The 20388-nt window shown below is 37.0% G+C and overlaps 1 protein-coding gene across 1 annotated transcript in view; it reads right to left on the bottom strand.

The window, feature by feature from the left end:
* Positions 1-20388, bottom strand: part of LOC136859669 (dynactin subunit 6) — a 59309-nt gene that overhangs the window by 27387 nt on the left and 11534 nt on the right. The window contains exon 2 of the mRNA XM_067138710.2: positions 8706-8861. Within this exon, the coding sequence (XP_066994811.2) occupies positions 8706-8861 (156 nt within the window). The remainder of the gene's footprint in view (positions 1-8705; positions 8862-20388) is intronic.

Raw genomic sequence — 20388 nt, 5'->3', positions numbered from 1 at the left:
CAGGGTTCGAAATCAGATTGATTTCATTTTGGTGAGGCAACGATGGCGGACTTCTGTACTGGATTGCAAAACATATCCTCGAGCAGACTGCGGTAGTGACCACATTATGCTATACATGAAAATGCGGATCAAACTGAAATTGACCAAGAAGAAGGGAGTGACACAGTTTCGCATTACTGACAAAAATGTGCTCCAAGATTTTGGGGAAAGAATAAGTTTTTGGCAGTTGGGGGAATTAGGATGAGAGTTGTCTCTGTGTACTCACCATGAAAGGCTGCATATGAGAATGAAGTTGACAAGTTTTATGAAGCAGTATGTGACATCGTGGTCAGGATCAATGGCAAGTATCGGATAGTGCTAATGGGCGATTTTGACGTGAGAGTTGGAAACAGAAGTGAAGGACATGAAAGGGCAATTGGTAAATGTGGAGAAGATATGGAAGCTAATAGGAATGGAAAGTGTTTGCTGGACTTCTGTGCTAGCGTGCGATTATCAGTTACAAATACATTCTTCAAGCATAAAGCTATTCACCGCTACACATGAGAGAGTAGGGTCACCAGATCCATTATAGACTATATCATAACCGACTTTGAACTCAGGAAATCTGTCAGGAATATGAGGGTATTGCGGGAATTGTTTGATGATACAGACAATTATGTGACATGTAGTGAACTAAGCATCTCTAGACCTAGGATAGAGAAAGTGAAATCTGTCTGTAGACGGATAAGTGTAGAAAATTTCCAGACTGAAAAAATTAGATGTACATGTGTACGATTAGTGAAAAGTTCCCAGCAATGGACAGTAAAATGTTTTTCAGCATAAAAAAGAGAATGGGTGGCATACAGGGATGCTGTTGTAGAAACAGCAAATGAATGCCTATGAACAACTGTATGTAAAGATGGGGAAAATCAAACATCTTGGTGGAATGGTAAGCGTGAACAGCTTATAAACGTAAAAAGGTGTATCAGAATTGGCTCCAAACAAAGACTGATAAAGACAGGGAATTGTACGTAGATGAAAGAAACAGAACGAAACAAATGATTAATGAGTCCAAGAATTCAGGGTTGGAAGAATTTGGTAATAACCCGGAAATGCTAGGTGAAAGAAGAATTTGTAAGCTACGAAAAAGTTAAAGACGACAAACACGAAATTCTAGGGGTAAGGCTCATTTCTAAAGATAATAGGCAACTAGATGTCCTTGGAGTGTACAGACGGGGAAAGGGTAGCGCAGATGCTGATTCAGAATTATTTGATAAGATAATCAGCTATGTGGGAAATGATAGGGAAAGGAACGTGATCGTAGCGGGTGATCTCAATTTAACAAATGTCAATTCGGAAGGTAATGCGAACGACAGGAAACATGACCAACAAATGGCAAATACAGTAAATTAATATGGGAAGGGCATCTGATTCAGAAAGTGATGGAACCAACTAGAGGGAAGAATATTCTGGATGTGGTGCTGGTAAAACCAGATGAGCTCTATAGAGAAACCGAAGTAATAGATGGTATTAGTGATCACGAAGCTGTTTTTGTGGTAATTAAAAATAAATGTGAAAGAAAGGAAGAGATTAAAATTAAGACTGTTAGGCAGTACCATATGGCTGATAAAACAGGCATGAGGGAGTTTTAATAAGCAACTATAATCGGTGGAAAAAGGTAAATAAAAATGTAAACAGACTCTGGGATGGTTTTTAAGCAATTGTTGAGGAATGTGAAAATAGGTTTGTACCTTTAAAGGTGGTAAGGAATGGTAAAGATCCACTATATTATAACAGGGAAGTAAAGAGACTAAGTAGGAGGTGCAGGTTGGAAAGAAATAGAGTTAGAAATGGCTGTGGAAGTAAGGAGAAATTGAAGGAACTTACTAGGAAATTGAATATAGCAAATAAGTCGGCCAAGGATAACATCATGGCAAGGATAATTGGTGGCCACACTAATTTTAGTGAAAAATGGAAGAGTATGTATAGGTACTTTAAGTCAGAAACAGGTTCCAAGAAGGACATTCCAGGAATCACTAATGAACAAGGGGAGTGTGTATGCGAGGATCTTCAAAAGGCAGAAGTATTCAGTCAGCAGTATGTAAAGATTGTTGGTTACAAGGATAATGTTCAGATAGAGGAGGTGACTAATACTAAAGAAGTATTCAAATTTACCTAGGACAGCAATGACATTTACAGTAAGATACAAAAGTAGAAAAGTAGAAAAGCGGCTGGAATTGATAAGGTTTCGGGGGATATACTAAAGACAATGGGTTGGGATATAGTACCATATCTGAAGTACTTGTTTGATTTTTGTTTGCATGAAGGAACTTTACCAAATGAATGGAGAGTTGCTATAGTAGCCCCTGTATATAAAGGAAAGGGTGATAGGCATAAAGCTGAAAATTACAGGCCAGTCAGTTTGACATGCATTGTATGTAAGCTTTGGGAAAGCATTCTTTCTGATTATATAAGACATGTTTGCAAAATTAATAATTGGTTTGATAGAAGGCAGTTTGGGTTTAGGAAAGGTTATTCCACTGAAGCCCAAATTGTAGGATTCCAGCAAGATATAGCAGATATCCTGGATTAAGGAAATCAGTTGGACTGTATTGCGATTGACTTATCTAAGGCATTTGAGAGGGTAGATCATGGGAAACTACTGGCAAAAATGAGTGCAATTGGACTTGACAAAAGAGTGACTGAATGGGTGGCTCTGTTTCTAGAAAATAGAACTCAGAGAATTAGAGTAGGTGAAGCTTTATCTGTCCCTGTAAAAATTAAGAGGGGAATTCCTCAAGGCAGTATTATTGGACCTTTATGTTTTCTCATATATATCAATGATATGTGTAAAGAAGTGGAATCAGAGATAAGGCTTTTCGCAGATGATGTTATTCTGTACAGAGTAATAAATAAGTTGCAAGATTGTGAGCAACTGCAAAATGATCTCGATAATGTTGGGAGATGGACAGTAGGCAATGGTATGATGATAAATGGGGATAAAAAGTCAGGTTGTGAGTTATACAAATAGGTAAAGTCCTCTCAGTTTTAATTACTGCGTTGATGGGGTGAAAGTTCCCTTTGGGGATCATTGTAAATACCTAGGTATAAATATAAGGAAAAATCTTCATTGGGGTAATTACATAAATATGATTGTAAATAAAGGGTACAGATCTCTGCATATGGTTATGAGGGTATTTAGGGGTTGTAGTAAGGATGTAAAGGAGAGAGCATTTCTGTCTCTGGTGAGACCTCAACTTGAGTATGGTTCCAGTGTATGGGACCCTTACCGGGATTACTTGATTCAGGAACTGTAAGAAATCCAAAGAAAAGCAGCTCGATTTGTTCTAGGCGATTTCCGACAAAAGAGTAGCGTTACAAAAGTGTTGCAAAATTTGGGCTGGGAATACTTGGTAGAAAGGAGACGAGCTGCTCGACTAAGTGGTATGTTCCGAGCTGTCAGTGGAGAGATGGCGAGGGAGGACATCAGTAGACGAATAAGTTTGGTTGGTGTCTTTAAAAGTAGGAAAGATCACAGTATGAAGATAAAGTTGGAATTCAAGAGGACAAATTTGGGCAAATATTCGTTTAAATGAAGGGTAGTTAGGGATTGGAATAACTTACCAAGGGAGATGTTCAATAAATTTTGCAATTTCTTTGCAATCATTTAGGATAAGGCTAGGCAAACAACAGATAGGGAATCTGCCACCTGGCGACTGCCCTAAATGCAGATCAGTACTGATTGATTGATTGATTGATTGATTGATTGATTGATTGATTGATTGATTGATTGATTGATTGATTGATTGATTGATTGATTGAAGCAGCAGGGAAACCTTTCTGGACAGTAATACAGAATCTGAGGAAGGGAAGGGAAAAGGAAATTAATAGTGCTTTGGGTAATTGAAGTGAACTCATAATAGATTCTGGGAATCACAGGAGAGGTGGAGGGAATGTTTGAAAATGTTCTCAACGTAAAATAATAAACGTCGCGAGCACCCGAGCTCAAGAGGAGGGGGAGAATGATGTTGGTGAAATTATGCTTGAGGAAATGGAAAGGATGGAGTAGGTGATATTAGATGTGAAATGGTGAAGTATAGTGGGAAGACAGGGATGAAATGGTTTCTTAGGGTAATAATATTAGTTTGGAGTGTTGGTAAGGTACCTTCCGATTGGACCAAAGCAGGGCTACCTGGCCGAGGCGTAAAAGCGTGCTCGTTTCGCCCGGAAGGACGTGGGTTCGAATCTCCGCCAGGAAGTCGTTCCTCTCAGCCTGCACGAAAAATGAGTACCAGATTAATTCCCGGGGGCAAAGGCGGCAGGTAGAGCTAACCACTCTACCCCCACCAAGTGCCGAGGTTACCTTCCACCCCTCTCTTCATGGCCTGTTCGGAGATGACTTTGCTTTTTTAATTGGACAAAAGCAGTAATGGAACCTATCAATAAGCAAGAGACCCGGAAGGATTGCAACAACTATCGAGGTATCTCACTGATCAGCATACCAGGCAAGGTGTTTACTGGCATCTTTGAAGGAAGGGTGCAGTCTGTGGCTGAGAGGAAGGAAGATAAAAGCCAGTGTGGTTTCAGACCACAAACGGGCTGTCAGGATCAGATTTTCGGGATGTACCAGGTAACTGAAAAATGCTACGAGAGGAATAACAGTTACGTTTCGTAGATCTAGAGAAGGGATATGATGAGTACCGAGTTAAAAGATGTTCGCCATACTGGGAGACTATGGAATTAAGGGTAGATTATTAAAATCAATCAAGGAAATTTATATCGACAATTTGGCTGCAGTGAGAATCGAGCTGGACGCTTATGTGACTGGTTTTATGAACACGCCCATTATATCTTGATTGGCCTGCAAAATCACCTGACTTGAACCACAACGAGAATCTGTGGGACATGTTGGAACGGCGGGTAGAACACCAACAAGAGCATCACCGCAATTTGGTGGAACTGCGCGATCAGATCCTTAGTGAGTGGCTTAACCTGGCTGTGACGTACCTGCACAACCTTGTGGACTCACTTCCTATTCAATCAATCAATCAATCAATCAATCAATCAATCAATCAATCAATCAATCAATCAATCAATCAATCAATCAATCAATCAATCAATCAATCAATCAATCAATCAATCAATCAATCAATCAATCAATCAATCAATCAATCAATCAATCAATCAATCAATCAATCAATCAATCAATCAATAAATAAATAAATAAATAAATAAATAAATAAATAAATAAATAAATAAATAAATACTGATCTGCATTTAGGGCAGTCGCCCAGGTGACAGACTCCTGTCTGTTGTTTTCCTAGCCTTTTCTTAATAGATCGCAAAGAAATTGGAAATTTATTGAACATTTCCCTTGGTAAGTTATTCCAATCCCTAACTCCTTTTCCTATAAATAAATAAATATTTGCCCTAATATGTACTCTTGAATTCCAACTTTATCTTCATATTGTGATATTTTCTAGTTATAAAGACACCACTCAAAGTTATTCGTCTACTGAAGTCATTCCACGAAATCCTCCACTGACAGCTCGGAACATACCACTTAGTCCAGCAGCTCGTCTCCTTTCTCCCAAGTCTTCACAGCCCAAATTTTTTCAACATTTTTGTAACGCTACACTTTTGTCGGAAATCACCAGAGACTTATATGCCCTCTCCTTTACATCCTTACTACAACACCTAAACACCCTCATAACCATGTGCAGAGATCTGTATCCTTTATTTACAATCCCATTTATGTGATTACCCCAATGAAGATCTTTCCTTATATTAACACCTAGGTACTTACAATGATCCCCAAAAGGAACTTTCACCCCATCAACGCAGGAATTAAAACTGAGAGGACTTTTCCTATTTGTGAAACTCACAACCTTACTCTTATCCCCGTTTATCATCATACCATTGTTACTGTCCGTCTCACTGCATTATTGAGGTCATTTTGCAGTTGCTCACAATCTTCTTACTTATTACTCTGTACAGAATAACATCGTCTGCAAAAAGACTTGTATCTGATTCCACTTCTTTACACATATCATTGATATATATATATATAAGAAAATATAAAGTTCCAATAATACTGCCTTGTGGAATCCTATTAATTATTACAGGGTCAGATAAAGCTTCGCCCTCTCTAATTCTCTGATATCTATTTTCTATAAACATAGCTACCTATTTAGTCACTCTTTTGTCAAGTCCAATTGCGCTCATTTTTGCCAGTCTATAATTATATACCGGTATGTATATAATAATAATAATAATAATTATTATTATTATTATTATTATTATTATTATTATTATTATTATAATTATAATAATTATAATATTATAATAATTCTATTATTATTATTATTATTATTATTATTATTATTATTATTATTATTATTATTATTATTATTATTATTATTATTAATGTACCGGAAGGTACATTCATTTAAATGAAGCGCTTTAGAAAATGCCATCTGAAATCTAAAACTCATAAAAACTAATACAAGAAGTTTAGTCATTTCTATACAGGTGTCTCTACTATAAACTTATGTTGTGCCCTCTAGCGTGAAGATAGACTACTAAAATTGTAAACATAATTTTGTATTCTAAGGTTTCCTAATCTGAATTGATTATTCTTCGTTTATGTTGTGTTGAGGTTTACAACACTTCGAACTCTTCCCGCCAATTTAAAATGTTGGCCAATAGAAAATTTTGTATATTTATTTATTTTTTATCCATTTAAGAGGTCTGGCATTTATTTAATCACCCAATAAGAATTGGGAATGTGTTGGACCTTATCCCACAGTTTTCCTCTCGGGTATAAAAGCTGACACATGTTCATACCAGGTTGTCTTATTGATCGTTCCAGGCTGCAGAGTGTGTGTTTATAAAGGAGGCGAGGGCGCCTCGTCCATCTTCCAGCAGTCAGACAGCTCAAGGTAATGGCAGTTCTTCCTTAACTAAGTAATACTCTTTGAAAGCTAGCTCGAGGGGAAGGTTTCCAGTCTTTAATAATGTAACTTAAATTTTCTAAAATATACATTAAAACTTCAAATGTAAATTTCAAACAAGCGAAAAGGAACTTAACCGAAATCAGGGAATAGAGGGTGAGCTGCCCTCTCGTGTTCCCCATCAACTTGATTTTGAGGTGACTATGATTTTGTAACCCTTTTTTCACTTTGTAATCTTTGTAACTTAGCCTATATATTTTCTTCATCTAGTCGCCTCAGTAGTACAGGCTTAGCCCCTGTAACTTCGGGCCATGAGCCCACATAGTGTTTCAAAGCTTTTCACTTCAATTTTCAAGGAGCGCCAGTGTCCACCTCCTCACCATTTTGATTTTTGGGCCAGTAACTTTAACCAGTGGTTTTCACAAAGGCCTGGTAGAATGGGTACTCGATACCCCTTTTAAACTCTATTTCATTTCTTTTATGTAAAGATGTTAGACTGTTGAGCATATAAGACAGTGATTGCTGTGTGAATTGGTAACATGTAGGTTGTGCCTTGACAGGCTTGGACATTTCTGGAAGTAGGTTCCTAAGTGTAAATTTTATAGAGCATAGGTGCTCTTTACATTGATGTAAAGGCTGTAATGGTGTAATGTTTGGAGAGTAGGCTCCTATGTGGAGCAAAGGTGCTCTTGTCATTTATTACATTACTTCTGTATCTCATTGTTGTACCTGCAATCTTGTTTTCGCTTAGCGAATTGTTTGTCAAAATGTAACATCTGAAAAGAAACACAAAAGACAGCTGAGAAAGAAATATAACTAATTTTCAAGTTTTAAATTAATCTTTTTATTGTCTTATATCGACCCATTCATGCCCGCACTTTCTGTCACCTCTGAGATCCACACAAACACGGTAAATATTATTATTACTATTATTATTACTATTATTATTATTATCATTATTACAGTAGGGGGTAGGAACCCAAGTAAAACCTAAGAAGAAAGGCAAGGCATTTCGAAATAATGTTTGTTTACTTTCGAATCTGATCTGAAAATATCACCGTTATGAAAAGAAGATAATCAGTCATCATTCATCTGCATTTAGAGCTGTCACCCATATGGCAAGATTCCCTTTAATTCCTTTTCCTAGATTTTTTAAATGATTTCAGAGAACTTGGGAATTTATCAAACACTTCCCTTGATAAATTATTCCATACTCTAATTCCACTTCCTTTCCTACATTAAAAGCTTATATTTTGTGATCGACATTCAATTGGTGCGTTTTGTGATTTTCCATCAGACCTAATCAGTCACTATTTGGTAATTTTGTCAAACGCAAAAGCCCTAATCATCATTATCAGTTATCATCGGGGACAATTAAGAAGTTTCAACAAACAGTAGATAATCTTAGTTAACAATATGATTAGTGCATAATGTATCAGACAGAAATTACGGAAAAGTAAAAAGTGCACTTCCTTGTTACTGTGGATATGACCGATACAGAAATGCCATTCTTTTCAAATTCTGAGTAATGTACAAACAGAATTCTTACTTTATGTATATAGATTTATCATCAACACTCTAAATGGAGAACGACGAACTGAAGAGAGGGCGAGAAAGAGGTAGTGAAATGTTAATGTTGTTACAGTAACAACAACAACTACTACTACTACTACTACCATTTGCATATTTTCGTAGCATTACTGAAGTCAACTGAGATCTCTGAGTGAGCACACATGGACCTAACTTCCCCCAAGCGTGTAGCTAGTTTCTTACCTGTTAATGATAACCACCCCGTCATTAATGACGTTGTCCGTGCCAATTATGATTGGCCCGGCTTCAGCAATGATGGTTGCCAGCGGGTTAATTACATTATTGCTGCCGATGGTAACATTACCACGAACTTCAGCAGCACCAGGGGCAATCTTCACACTAGTAAAAAGTAAAATTCCATAAGTAACAGATATAATTATAAAATAATGTTGCTTTCATATATTGCTTAAATACACAAAGTAGATGAACCTTTCAATACATGAACAGTCATTTAAATAAAGGATGAGCACATGGTGCCAAGACAGTTTCTCGCATATCCGAAGATCTTAACATTCTGGATACCAAACTAACTCTGCTAGTATGATTGCGCCAGTCATCAATTGGCAAAACTATACTGCTGGTACCAAGACGGTTGCTTTATATACCAGCATGATGTACACATATGACCTCGCATGGAGAAGTGCGACACCAGATGGTGACACACCACATAAAATACATAATGTGGCTCGAAAGATGAACAGCTGCATCATCTGGGTGTGTTAGGAGTTAATGATATTCAGGTCAGGGGAGATAACGAGATAGTAGGTTATACAGTGTTCTTAACTGGAGTTAAGAAATGAAGGACAGAGTGTCGCGTAAGACCGTTCATCAGGAATACTACTGCATGCAACATAGTTTCTGTCATGCACGTAAAGGAGCAAACGTGGGTAGATTCAACAGTTGGAGGAATTACGACGAGAAGTGTGAACCATGTGAGGATGCAGATGACAAGTTTTATGAAGCACTGAGTGACATCTTAGACAGGATCAACTGCAAGGATAGGATAATGATAATGGAAAATCTCAGTGTGAATGCTGGAAATATAACTGAAGGAAGTGATGGGTAAATTTGGGGAAGGTATGGAAGCTACTAGGAACGGGACTTCTGGACTTCTGGGATTAGTAGTTACAAATATGTTCTTCAAGTATGAGGCTATTCACTGCTACACATGGGAGGGCATGGGCACCAGATCCATAACAGACTATCACAACCAACTTTGAATTCTGGTAATGTTAGGAATGTGTGGGTATTCTTCGATGATACTGACTAGCATCTGATCTGCACTGAATCAAATATCACTTAAACATAGGATAGAGAAAGTGAAATCTGTCTGCAGATGAATATGACTACAGAATCTCAAGGGCGAGGAAATTAGACAGAAGTACTTATATATGGATACTGTTACTCGAGGCTTCACTCGCGTGGATTTCGTAAGTTGATAAAAGTAACCATATTCAGTGCTGCACTAAGATATTATCTGAAATTCTTTAAGTATAAAAACTCCCAAAAATTGAGCTTCATTTACCCCAGTGCATCTTTGTAAACCACGTTTGTGGTATTGCATTTTGGGGTTAAGATAACCAGGTTACTGACAGAGCTTACTCTAAAACATGCGACAGAACTTTTGAGCAACAGTCCTCTCTCAAGTCGAAAACAAAACAATACATGTTCCTTTATTTTTAATGAAGATTCCAAATACCAATTTCCACCTCTGTAACATTTTCGGGTTTTGAGATATATATGCCCGTAAGAAAGATTCAACCCCTCTTTCAGTCCTTTTTACTTCACCCCCCTGCCCCTCTTAAAAGGATTTTCCAAAAAAACGGGTTTTTATTATCAAAGGAGATTCCAAATACCAATTTTTACACCTGTAACATGTAAAGTTCTTGAGATACTCATTTTAAAAATTCACTCCCCTTTTCACCTCTTTTCATACCTCCCTTAAGTGGATTTTCTGAAAACCGAAAACATGTGTTTCTTTATTTTCAAAGGAGATTCCATGCACCAGTTTTCATGCCTGTATAAATTTCAGTTTTTGAGATATAAGTTTGTTGTTGTTTAAGTCATCAGTCCATAGACTGGTTTGATGCAGCTCCATATGTCACCCTATCCTCTGCTAACCTTTTCATTTCTACGTAACTACTGCATCATACATCTGCTCTAGTCTGCTTGTCATATTAATACCTTGGTCTACCCCTAACGTTCTTACCACCTACACTTCTCAAAAACCAACTGAACAAGTCCTGGGTGTCTTACGATATGTCATATCATTCTATCTCTTCTTCTCGTCAAATTTAGCCAAATCGATCTCCTTTCGCCAATTCGATTCAATATCTCTTCATTTGTGATTCGATCTATCCATCTCACCTTCAGCATTCTTCTGTAACACCACATTTCAAAAGCTTCTATTCTCTTTCTTTCTGAGCTAGTTATCGTCCATGTTTCACTTCCATACAATGCCACGCTCCACCCGAAAGTCTTCAAAAACAGATTTCTAATTCCTATATCAATGTTTGAAGTGAGCAAATTTCTTTTCTTAAGAAAGCTCTTCCTTGCTTGTGCTAGTCTGCATTTCATGTCCTCCTTACTTCTGCCATCGTTAGTTAGTTTACTACCCAAGTAACAATATTCAACTACTTCCTTTTAGACTTCATTTCCTAATGTAATATTTCCTGCATCGCCTGCCTTCGTTCGACTGCACTCCATTACTTTTGTTCTGGACTTATTTATTTTCATCTTGTACTCCTTACACAAGACTTCGTCCATACCATTCAGCAGCTTCTCGAGATATTCTGCAGTCTCAGATAAAATAACAATATCATCGGCAAATCTCAAGGTTTTGATTTTCTCTCCTTGGATTGTGATTCCCTTTAAAAATTCCTCTTTGATTTCCTTTTCTGCCTGTTCTATGTAAACACTGAAAAGGAAGGGGACAAACTGCACCCTTGCCTCACTCCTTTCTGGATTGCTGCTTCTTTTTCAAAGCCCTCGATTCTTATTACTGCAGACTGATCTTTATACAGATTGTAGATAATTCTTCGTTTTCGGTATCTGATCCCAATCACCTTCAGAATCTTAAATAGCTTGGTCCAGTCAACATTATCGAATGCCTTTTCTAGATCTACGATTGCCATGTACGTGGTGTTGTCCTTCTTGATTCGATCCTCTAAGATCAGACGTAAAGTCAGGATTGCTTCACGTGTTCCTACATTTCTTCTGAAGCCAAATTGATATTCTCTCAACTCAGCTTCAACTTGTTTTTCCATTTTGCTGTAAATAATATGTGTTAAAATTTTGCAGGCATGAGATACTAAACTAATGGTGCGATAGTTTTCACACCTGTCAGCACCAGCTTTCTTGAGAATAGGTATAACAACATTCTGCCGAAAATCGGATGGGACTTCTCCTTTCTCATACATCCTTTGGTGTTTGAACCAAGTATTGGCAAGGACTAAATTATGATCAGTGCAGAATTCAACCAGCCGACTTCCTCTTTCGTTCCTTTGTCCCAATCCGAATTTTCCCACTGTATTACATTCTCTTCCTTGGCCTACCACTGCACACCAGTCTCCCATCACAATTAGATTCTCATCACCTTTTACATATTGTTTTAAATCTTCTATCTCTTCATATATGTTCTTTCCATTTCCTCATCATCCGCTGAGCTAGTAGGCATATAGACTTGCACTATTGTGGTGGGCATTGGTTTGGTGTCTATCTTGACGACAATAATTCTTTCACTATGCTGGTCGTAGTAGCTTACCCGCTGCCCTATTTTCTTATTCATTATTAAACCAACTCCTGCATTTCTTCTGTTTGATTTTGTGTTGATAATTGGGTAGTCGCCTGACCAAAAATCCTGTTCTTCCTGCCAACGTACTTCACTTACACCAACTACATCTAACTTTAATCTATCCATCTCCCTTTTCAGATTTTCTAATCTACCACAACGATTCAAACTTCTAACATTCCACGCTCCGACTCGCAGAATGTCAGTATCCATCTTCCTGATGATCGCCCCCTCTCGTGTAGTCCCCACCCGGAGATTCGAATGGGGGACTAGTTTACCTCTGGAATATTTTACCTGGGAGGAAGCCATCATTAGTTCATCATTCATACAGAGAGAGATGCATGTCCACGGGAATTAGTTACGGCTGTAGTTTCCCGTTGCTTTCAGCCCTGTAGCAGTATCAACACAGCTAAGCCATGTTGAGTATTATTAAAAGGCCATATCAGTCAATCATCTAGACTGCCGCCCTTGCAACTTCCGAAAGGCTGCTACCCCCCTTTCGATGAACTATTTCTTAGCCTGGTCTCTCAACAAATACCCATCCGATATGGTTGCACCTGCGGCTCGGCTATCTGCTTCATTGGGACACGCAAGCCTCCTTAGCGCGGCACGGTCACATGGTTCGCAGGGGAGGGAGATATAAGTATCCTCACAAAAAACATAATTCAACCCCTTTTTCACCGTCCCCTTTAGTGGATTTTCCGAAAACAAAAAAATACATGTTTACTTTCAAAGGAGATCATATGTACCAATTTTCATGCCTGTATAAACTTCAGTTCTTGAGATATAACTATCCTCATGGAAAAGAATTCAACCCCTTTTTACCCCCTGTCCCTTTAGTGGATTTTCCAAAAACAAAAAATACATGTTTATTTTGAAAGGAGATTCCATGTACCAATTTTCATGCCTGTGTAAACTTCAGTTTTTGAGATATAAGTATCCTCATGAAAAATAATTAAACCCCTTTTAAAACCCCCTTAGTGGATTTTACAAAACCAAAAATACATTTATTTATTTATTTATTTATTTATTTATTTATTTATTTATTTATTTATTTATTTATTTATTTATTTATTTATTTATCTTAAAGTAAACAGGTTTTACACCCAAATAAGTATCTTCTGGACATTCAGTAACAATCTGTATCTATGAAGTTAAAGTTTAACAAAAACAAAGTTAAAAATCAGCAAAAAATAACAAAATTAACATTATATCTGACACCATTTACAAATTAGAAGAAATGAGAAATTCACTAAGATATCACACGGTAATACAAAGCAATATACAATACAAAGACAAAGAAACTTAAAACATGAATGAGTACACTGGGAAATATGGTGAATACCAGAAAGAAGGAATAATTAAACATTTACAAATTGTAAAGGCAGGCTTCTAGTTTCTTATTGAATTCATTATCCGATTCGGTGAATATATCGACTTTTTTGTTACAGTTATAAAGCGTTGTAATTTTTAAGAAAGGTGAATTTGATGGATGAAATGTTGTTGACCTTTGAACGTAAAATAATTGGTGCTGACGTGATCTTGTCTGCGGAACATGGAATGAAATGCGTTTTAACAGGTCCAAGGAATCAAATTGTCCTATTACAATTTTTCTTAGTATTTGTATAGAAATTAGGTACCGTCTGGTTTTCAATGAAGGAAATTGAAATAAATTCCTTAATAACTGGGTTGATGTGTCGAAAGGGCAAAAAGTATTAAACGTTTTGAAATAAAGATAACGTAGGAACTTGTTTTGTACGATTTCAATAGCATTCACTTGTTGCTTTGTATACGGGCTCCAAATTATTACAGAATATTCCAGTATGCTCCGTACTAAGGTAATGTATAATTTATTCAGTACAGACGGCTGGGTAAATGGTCTCGAAGTTCTTATCAGAAATCCTAGCATTCGGTTAGCATTCTTTCTTATTGTATTAATATGATCTTTGAACATTAGCTTACTGTCAAAAATTATACCAAGGGTTTAAAAGTTAAAACCCTATCAAATTCCCCCCCCCCCCTTATATGATAGGCTGAGACATCAAATTCCTTCTTCCTGGTAAACGTCATGTATTTACATTTACTAACATTCAAAGACAAATTATTAATATCATACCAAGAAATGACATTATTAATGTCCTTTTGCAACTCGTCCTGGTCTTGGTGGTCGCTAATATATTTGTAAAGTTTCAAATCATCTGCAAAAAATAAACAGTTAGAGTGGCAAATATTCCCTGGTAAATCATTAATTAGAATTAAAAACAAGAGAGGTCCAAGAATTGAACCTTGCGGAACACAGGAAGGACTGATAAAATTATCTGAAATTCCATTGTTAAAATAAACAAACTGCTGTCGATGTTTTAAATATGAACATATTAACTGCAACAACTGTTTAGAGAAACCAAATTTATACATTTTTGTAATTAAAATTCTATGGTCGACTTTATCGAATGCTTTTTCGAAATCCATACAAACAGCATTAGTCCTTCCGTTGGTATAAATTTATTGTATCATACAAATTTTGAGTATAGCCCAGAAGATTGGCGATAACTGATCTGTTCGGTACAAATCCATGTTGAAATTCAGATAGAGCAATCTTAACATGGTTATAAATCTTATGGTTCAATATATGTTCGTACACCTTACCTACTGCGTTGATAATGCACACTGGACGATAATTATATATCGTTACAAAACTGCCTGTCTTAAAAATTGGCGTAACTTTAGCGACTTGCCATTTCTCAGGAAAGGCTGAAGTGCGAATAGAAAGGTTAAGAATGAAAGTTAAATGATTAGCCAATAAATCGGCACAAACCCTAATTATATATGGAAGTATGCCATCAGGACCACTCGATCTTTTAGGCTTTAGTTTACCATTAATAGCCTTTTTCACCTCTTCAAGAGATATCTCACTGACATGTAATATATCAACAGAGAGAAATAGAGGAATGTCATCCAAAGCCAAATTATCCAATATATAATTAAAATCTGATCTGACGTAAAGTGACGAAAAATATCGAGCAAATAAAGCCATGAACAACATTACCGCCTTCGTGGCTCTCGCCATTATAGTCGAACGTAGTTCTTCCTTATGTCGTGAGTCGCTTATATCACATTTTAAAGTAACCTCTAATTCACTTATGTAATCTCGATGTGCGGAATTTATTTTTACTTTCAATTCCGATCTGAGCTGTTTGAATCTTTCGTTCGCTTCCTTTTCTTTTTGATTATCTGAATGATATCGTGGTTAAACCAGACTGGAAATTTTGATTTTTTAATGACTTTACCCTTAGGTACGTAATTATAGAAGCATCTATATATTGACGAGTAAAGGAAATCCACAGCCTCTTCCATTGTTTATTTTCAAAGGAGATTCCATGTACTAATTTTCATGCCTGTATAAACTTCAGTTTTTGAGATATAAGTATCCTCATGTAAAAGAATTCAACACCTTTTCCACCCCCCCCTTAAGTGGATTACCCCCGCCAAAATAGTGTTTATTTTCAAAGGAGATTCCATGTACCAACTTTCATGCCTGTATAAACTTCAGTTTTTGAGATATAAGTATCCTCATGAAAAATAATTCAACCCCTTTTAACCCCCCCCCCCCCCTAGTGGATTTTACAAAAAAAAAATACATGTACCAATTTTCTCATCTGTAAACTGTTAAGTTTTTGAGATATAGTCATTTAAAAATTCACCCCCTGAGCGGTGGAATATCCTTAGTGAGCAGCTAAATGTATCTCCCAAACTTCATTTCTTTATGCCTAGTAGTTTTGGCTCGGCGATGACGAGTCAGTCAGTCAGTCAGAGATATAGATGATTAATGAAAAGTTCCAGACAATAGACACTAAGCAGGTTCTGGATATAGAAAGAGAATGGGTGACATACAGGAATGCTGTAGTAGAAACTGCAGGGGAATGCCTAGAGATGGCAAATCGTGAAGATCTTGGTTGAATGATGTACTTAGACTAAGTTGGCATCATTGCCCATAATGTTCATGTGGCCCATCTGTGTATAATTGTGATCAAATCAAAATCTCTTTATTTGCAACTGAGGTGCCTACCTCGGTGGCAAATGGTACACTAAAATACATTATTGTCAAGCACTAAATATTAAATTAACAAGAGAACAAAATTTTCCTATAATACAATATTATACAATTTATGCTAACAATTTTTTCTATTAAACACACAGCTCATCCTTAGTAAATTTATATTGTTTACAAAATTCTACTAATAATATCTCCTGTACTACTTACAAATATAGTCAACTGATATACTTTATGTGGAATTACTTCAAATGATACTGTACAACTGGTATAAGATTAAAATTTACATTGCATTTATTTACTTTTTTCTGTTTTCCTTTACCCATTCTGGAACCTAAGTAGCATAACGACCTGCTGCGTCTTAACCAGAGCCCCTTTTGCCACCACTTTTCAGAGTTCCTGAAGGGCCTTCACAGCTACCGTAGCGGTCCCAGGGCCCTCGAAGTCCCCACTGTACTTCACCCCTACAGGCAGTCCCTTACTTTGGCTGTCCAAACTCCTTAGACTAGGGGATGGAATTAATTTATTCACACACATTTTTTTATTTACATTAACCTGCACTGGTCGAATGCCCTCTAACATTTCATTTATTTTCTCTGTTGCTGTTTATTCTCTTCTTGAATATCTGTACAGATTTTGGAAAAGGATCAAACACTACCCCTGGTAAACTGTTCCACTCTTTTACACCCTTCCCAATGAACGAAAATTTACCCCAATCGCTTCTATTAAAATTTCTTCTAATTTTACATTTGTGGTCAGTCCTGCCGATATAATTATTTTCCAACTGAAGCCTCTCACGGATATCTCCCCATGCTCCTTCTCCTGTATAGGCTCTATATAACCCTATAAGTCTAGTTTTCTCCCTTCTCTTACTTAAAGTTTCCCACCCTAGTTCCTTTAACATTTCTGATACACTACTCTTTCTCCTGAAATCCCCTGTTACAAACCTTGCTGCTTTCCTCTGCACACTGTCTATTTCTTTTATTAGGTATTCTTGGTGAGGATCCCAAACACTGTTTGCATATTCCAATAATGGACGAACCATACTTAGGTCACTTTTCTCTTTTAATTCTTTGTTGCATCCTTTAAGTAGCCTCATTATGACATGTAATGATCTGTATGCTTTCCCAACAATGTCATCAACATGACCCTTCCAGTGCAGATTATTTTCAAATTTGACACCTAAGTAATTGCACTTGCCATCTTTTGGGATAACTACCCCATCCAAAGTATATTCAAATTCAGTTTTAAAACTCCTGTTTGTAAATGTTGTAACAGTTGATTTGCCTCCATTAACCTTCATATTATTCTCTTCAACCCATTGTTGGATACTCTCAAGGTCCCTTTGTAATTCTGAACAATCCTCAATGGTATTTATTTCCCTATAAACAATTATGTCATCTGCATACAACCTTATTTTTGATGTTATATTATTCCCTAAATCATTTACGTATATTAAGAAAAGTAACGGACCGATTATACTACCCTGTGCAATTCCCTTCCAAACTTTCTCTTCCTGAGATACATTATTTCCTACTTTGACTTTCTGAACCCTTGAATTTAGAAATGTTTTCACCCAACGTGTAACCCTTACGTCCAGTCCTATTCCCTCCAATTTCTTTAATAATATTCCATGTTCCACTCTATCAAAGGCTTTGGAAAGATCTATGGCTATGCAATCTAACTGGCCTCCTGAATCCAACTGATCTGATATGTCCTGCTGAAATCCCACCAGTTGTGCCTCACAAGAAAATTTCTTTCTAAATCCATACTGGCTCCTCATGAACCAATTTTTATCATCACATATCCCTCTGATGTACTTCGATATTAAACTCTCCAGAATTTTACATACTATACTGGTCAGGCTGATTGGTCTGTAGTTTTCTGGTTTCCTTTTATCACCCTTTCCTTTATAAATTGGTATTATTATAGATTCCTTCCATTCCTTTGGTATTACACTATTATTTATGACATAGTCAAAGAGAAATTTTAAATAAGGCACTATGTACCACCCCATTGTCTTTAACACCTCCCCAGTAATTTGATCACTTCCTGCTGCTTTTCCTTGCTGAAGCAGTTGGATTTCTCTGAAAATATCTCCATTTGTGAATGAGAAGCTTCTTGTTTCCCTCTGTGTCACTCCTTCTGTATCTTCTGTTTCGGTTTCCAACTCCTGACAATCATCTACTGAATATCTGAATTCCTTACTAAAGAGGTTTGCTTTCTCAGTATCTGTTAAATAGTGTTCACCCGCTTTTCCCACCATTGTAGGAATTTGGATTCCTTTTCCTTTTTGATTCCTGATATATGAATACAGCTTTTTCCATTTCCCTTTGTGGTCATTACGCTCTTGAAGAATGCCATTCATATAATTCTCTTTTGCTTCCTTTTTCACTCTATTCAGTTCCCTCATTAGCTGTTTTCTAGTTTCTCTACTCTCCCTACCTTCTTTGATTTTCCTGTTTACTATTCTACATTTTCTTTTTAATTTTCTTATTTCCTTTGTATAATAAACAGGGTCTGAGGTCATTTTACCCTTCTTAACAGGTACAAATCTCTTCTCTCCTTCCCAAATGATTCCTTTGAATTTGGCCCAAAGTGTATCCACATTACTCCCTTCACTTATCCAACAACTGAACTATGATTTAAGGTAAGTCCCAAATTCATCAACTTTAGTTTTTCTGTACAATTTCTTGTCTTGTGTGACCCTCTTATTAAGCCTTTTTGGTATCAGTCCTACATCCATTATTACAGCCTTATGGTCACCTATTCCTTCAATTACCTCAGCTTTATCAACAATTTCCCATGGTTTAATCAAGAATGCATCTACTAAGTTATTGAGACGAGTTGGTTCTTGTACTACTTGTGTAAATCCTCCCTCCCAGATTAACTTATTTGCCAGTTTCTGTTCATGGGCTTCACTTGTAGCTCCATTCCATTCATCTTCAGGCAAGTTTAGATCTCCCCCAATTATTACCACATCATTATTATTGTTTTTATGAGTATAATCTATTATTTTCTCAAATATTTCCACGCCCCTTTCCTCTCTTCCTGGCCTGTATGTTCCTATAATTCCCACCTCCATCATATTATCACAAATTAATTTTATCCCTAATATTTCATCCCTTTCATCGGTAAACCATTCATGTGAACATTAAGTTTCCTTCACCAGAATAAACACCCCCCTCCCTTTTTATCTCCTCGGTCTCTACGATAGACTGTGTACCCTTCTGGAAATACTTCTCTGTTACCCACCCCTTCTCTCAACCACGATTCCACTCCTATCACCACATCAGTCTCATAAGATTCCATCAATGTACCGAATTTTAATTGTTTATTTACTACACTCTGACAGTTTACCAAGAGCAATCTCAGACCCCCTTCCTCCCTAAAACTTGACTGTTGCAATTGGTTAACTTGAAATTCGTTACTTTCCTGAGTTTCATTTTCTAGTTGGCTGAGCCAGCTTGAAGTACGGCTGGCTCTTTCTACTAGTTTTCCTGGTCAGTATTATAACTCAAGGGAGTTGCCTCTTTTACAGTACGTATCTTAAGATTAATAAAATCTAGAACAATATTTGCTATCTTTTGTTTACCTGAATTGTTTAGATGAAGGCCATGCTTTGTGTAACGGTGTCTCTCGAAACTGCTGCTATCAATTACCTGTGTATTACGAAAATGTTTACAAATTTTAACCATATCTGTATTAACTTTGTCCACTTCAATGTTCACACACGAGTCTCTAATCAAATCATGCCTGTGGGGCACGTTCACTACAAAGATGTTAGTGTGAGTCAGCTTACCTAGTGTACATTTAAGTTCAGAAATGTCATTCTTAGCGTCGTTGTGAGCTACGTCGTTCGTCCCGCCGATGATCACTACTGCATCACGACTTCCGAGATTTCTTGCCGCCTGCTCCGTGTTTTCCAATACCTTCGTCATTGAGGCCCCTGGATAGATGACAGCCGATGCTGCAATATCTTTATTGTTCATTTTCTCCGCAATTCCCCTCGCCTGGCTATCACC

This window comes from Anabrus simplex, chromosome 1, assembly GCF_040414725.1.
Source record: "Anabrus simplex isolate iqAnaSimp1 chromosome 1, ASM4041472v1, whole genome shotgun sequence".
NCBI classification, from domain to species: Eukaryota; Metazoa; Arthropoda; class Insecta; order Orthoptera; family Tettigoniidae; genus Anabrus; species Anabrus simplex.
This window is presented reverse-complemented; position numbering and strand designations above follow the sequence as displayed.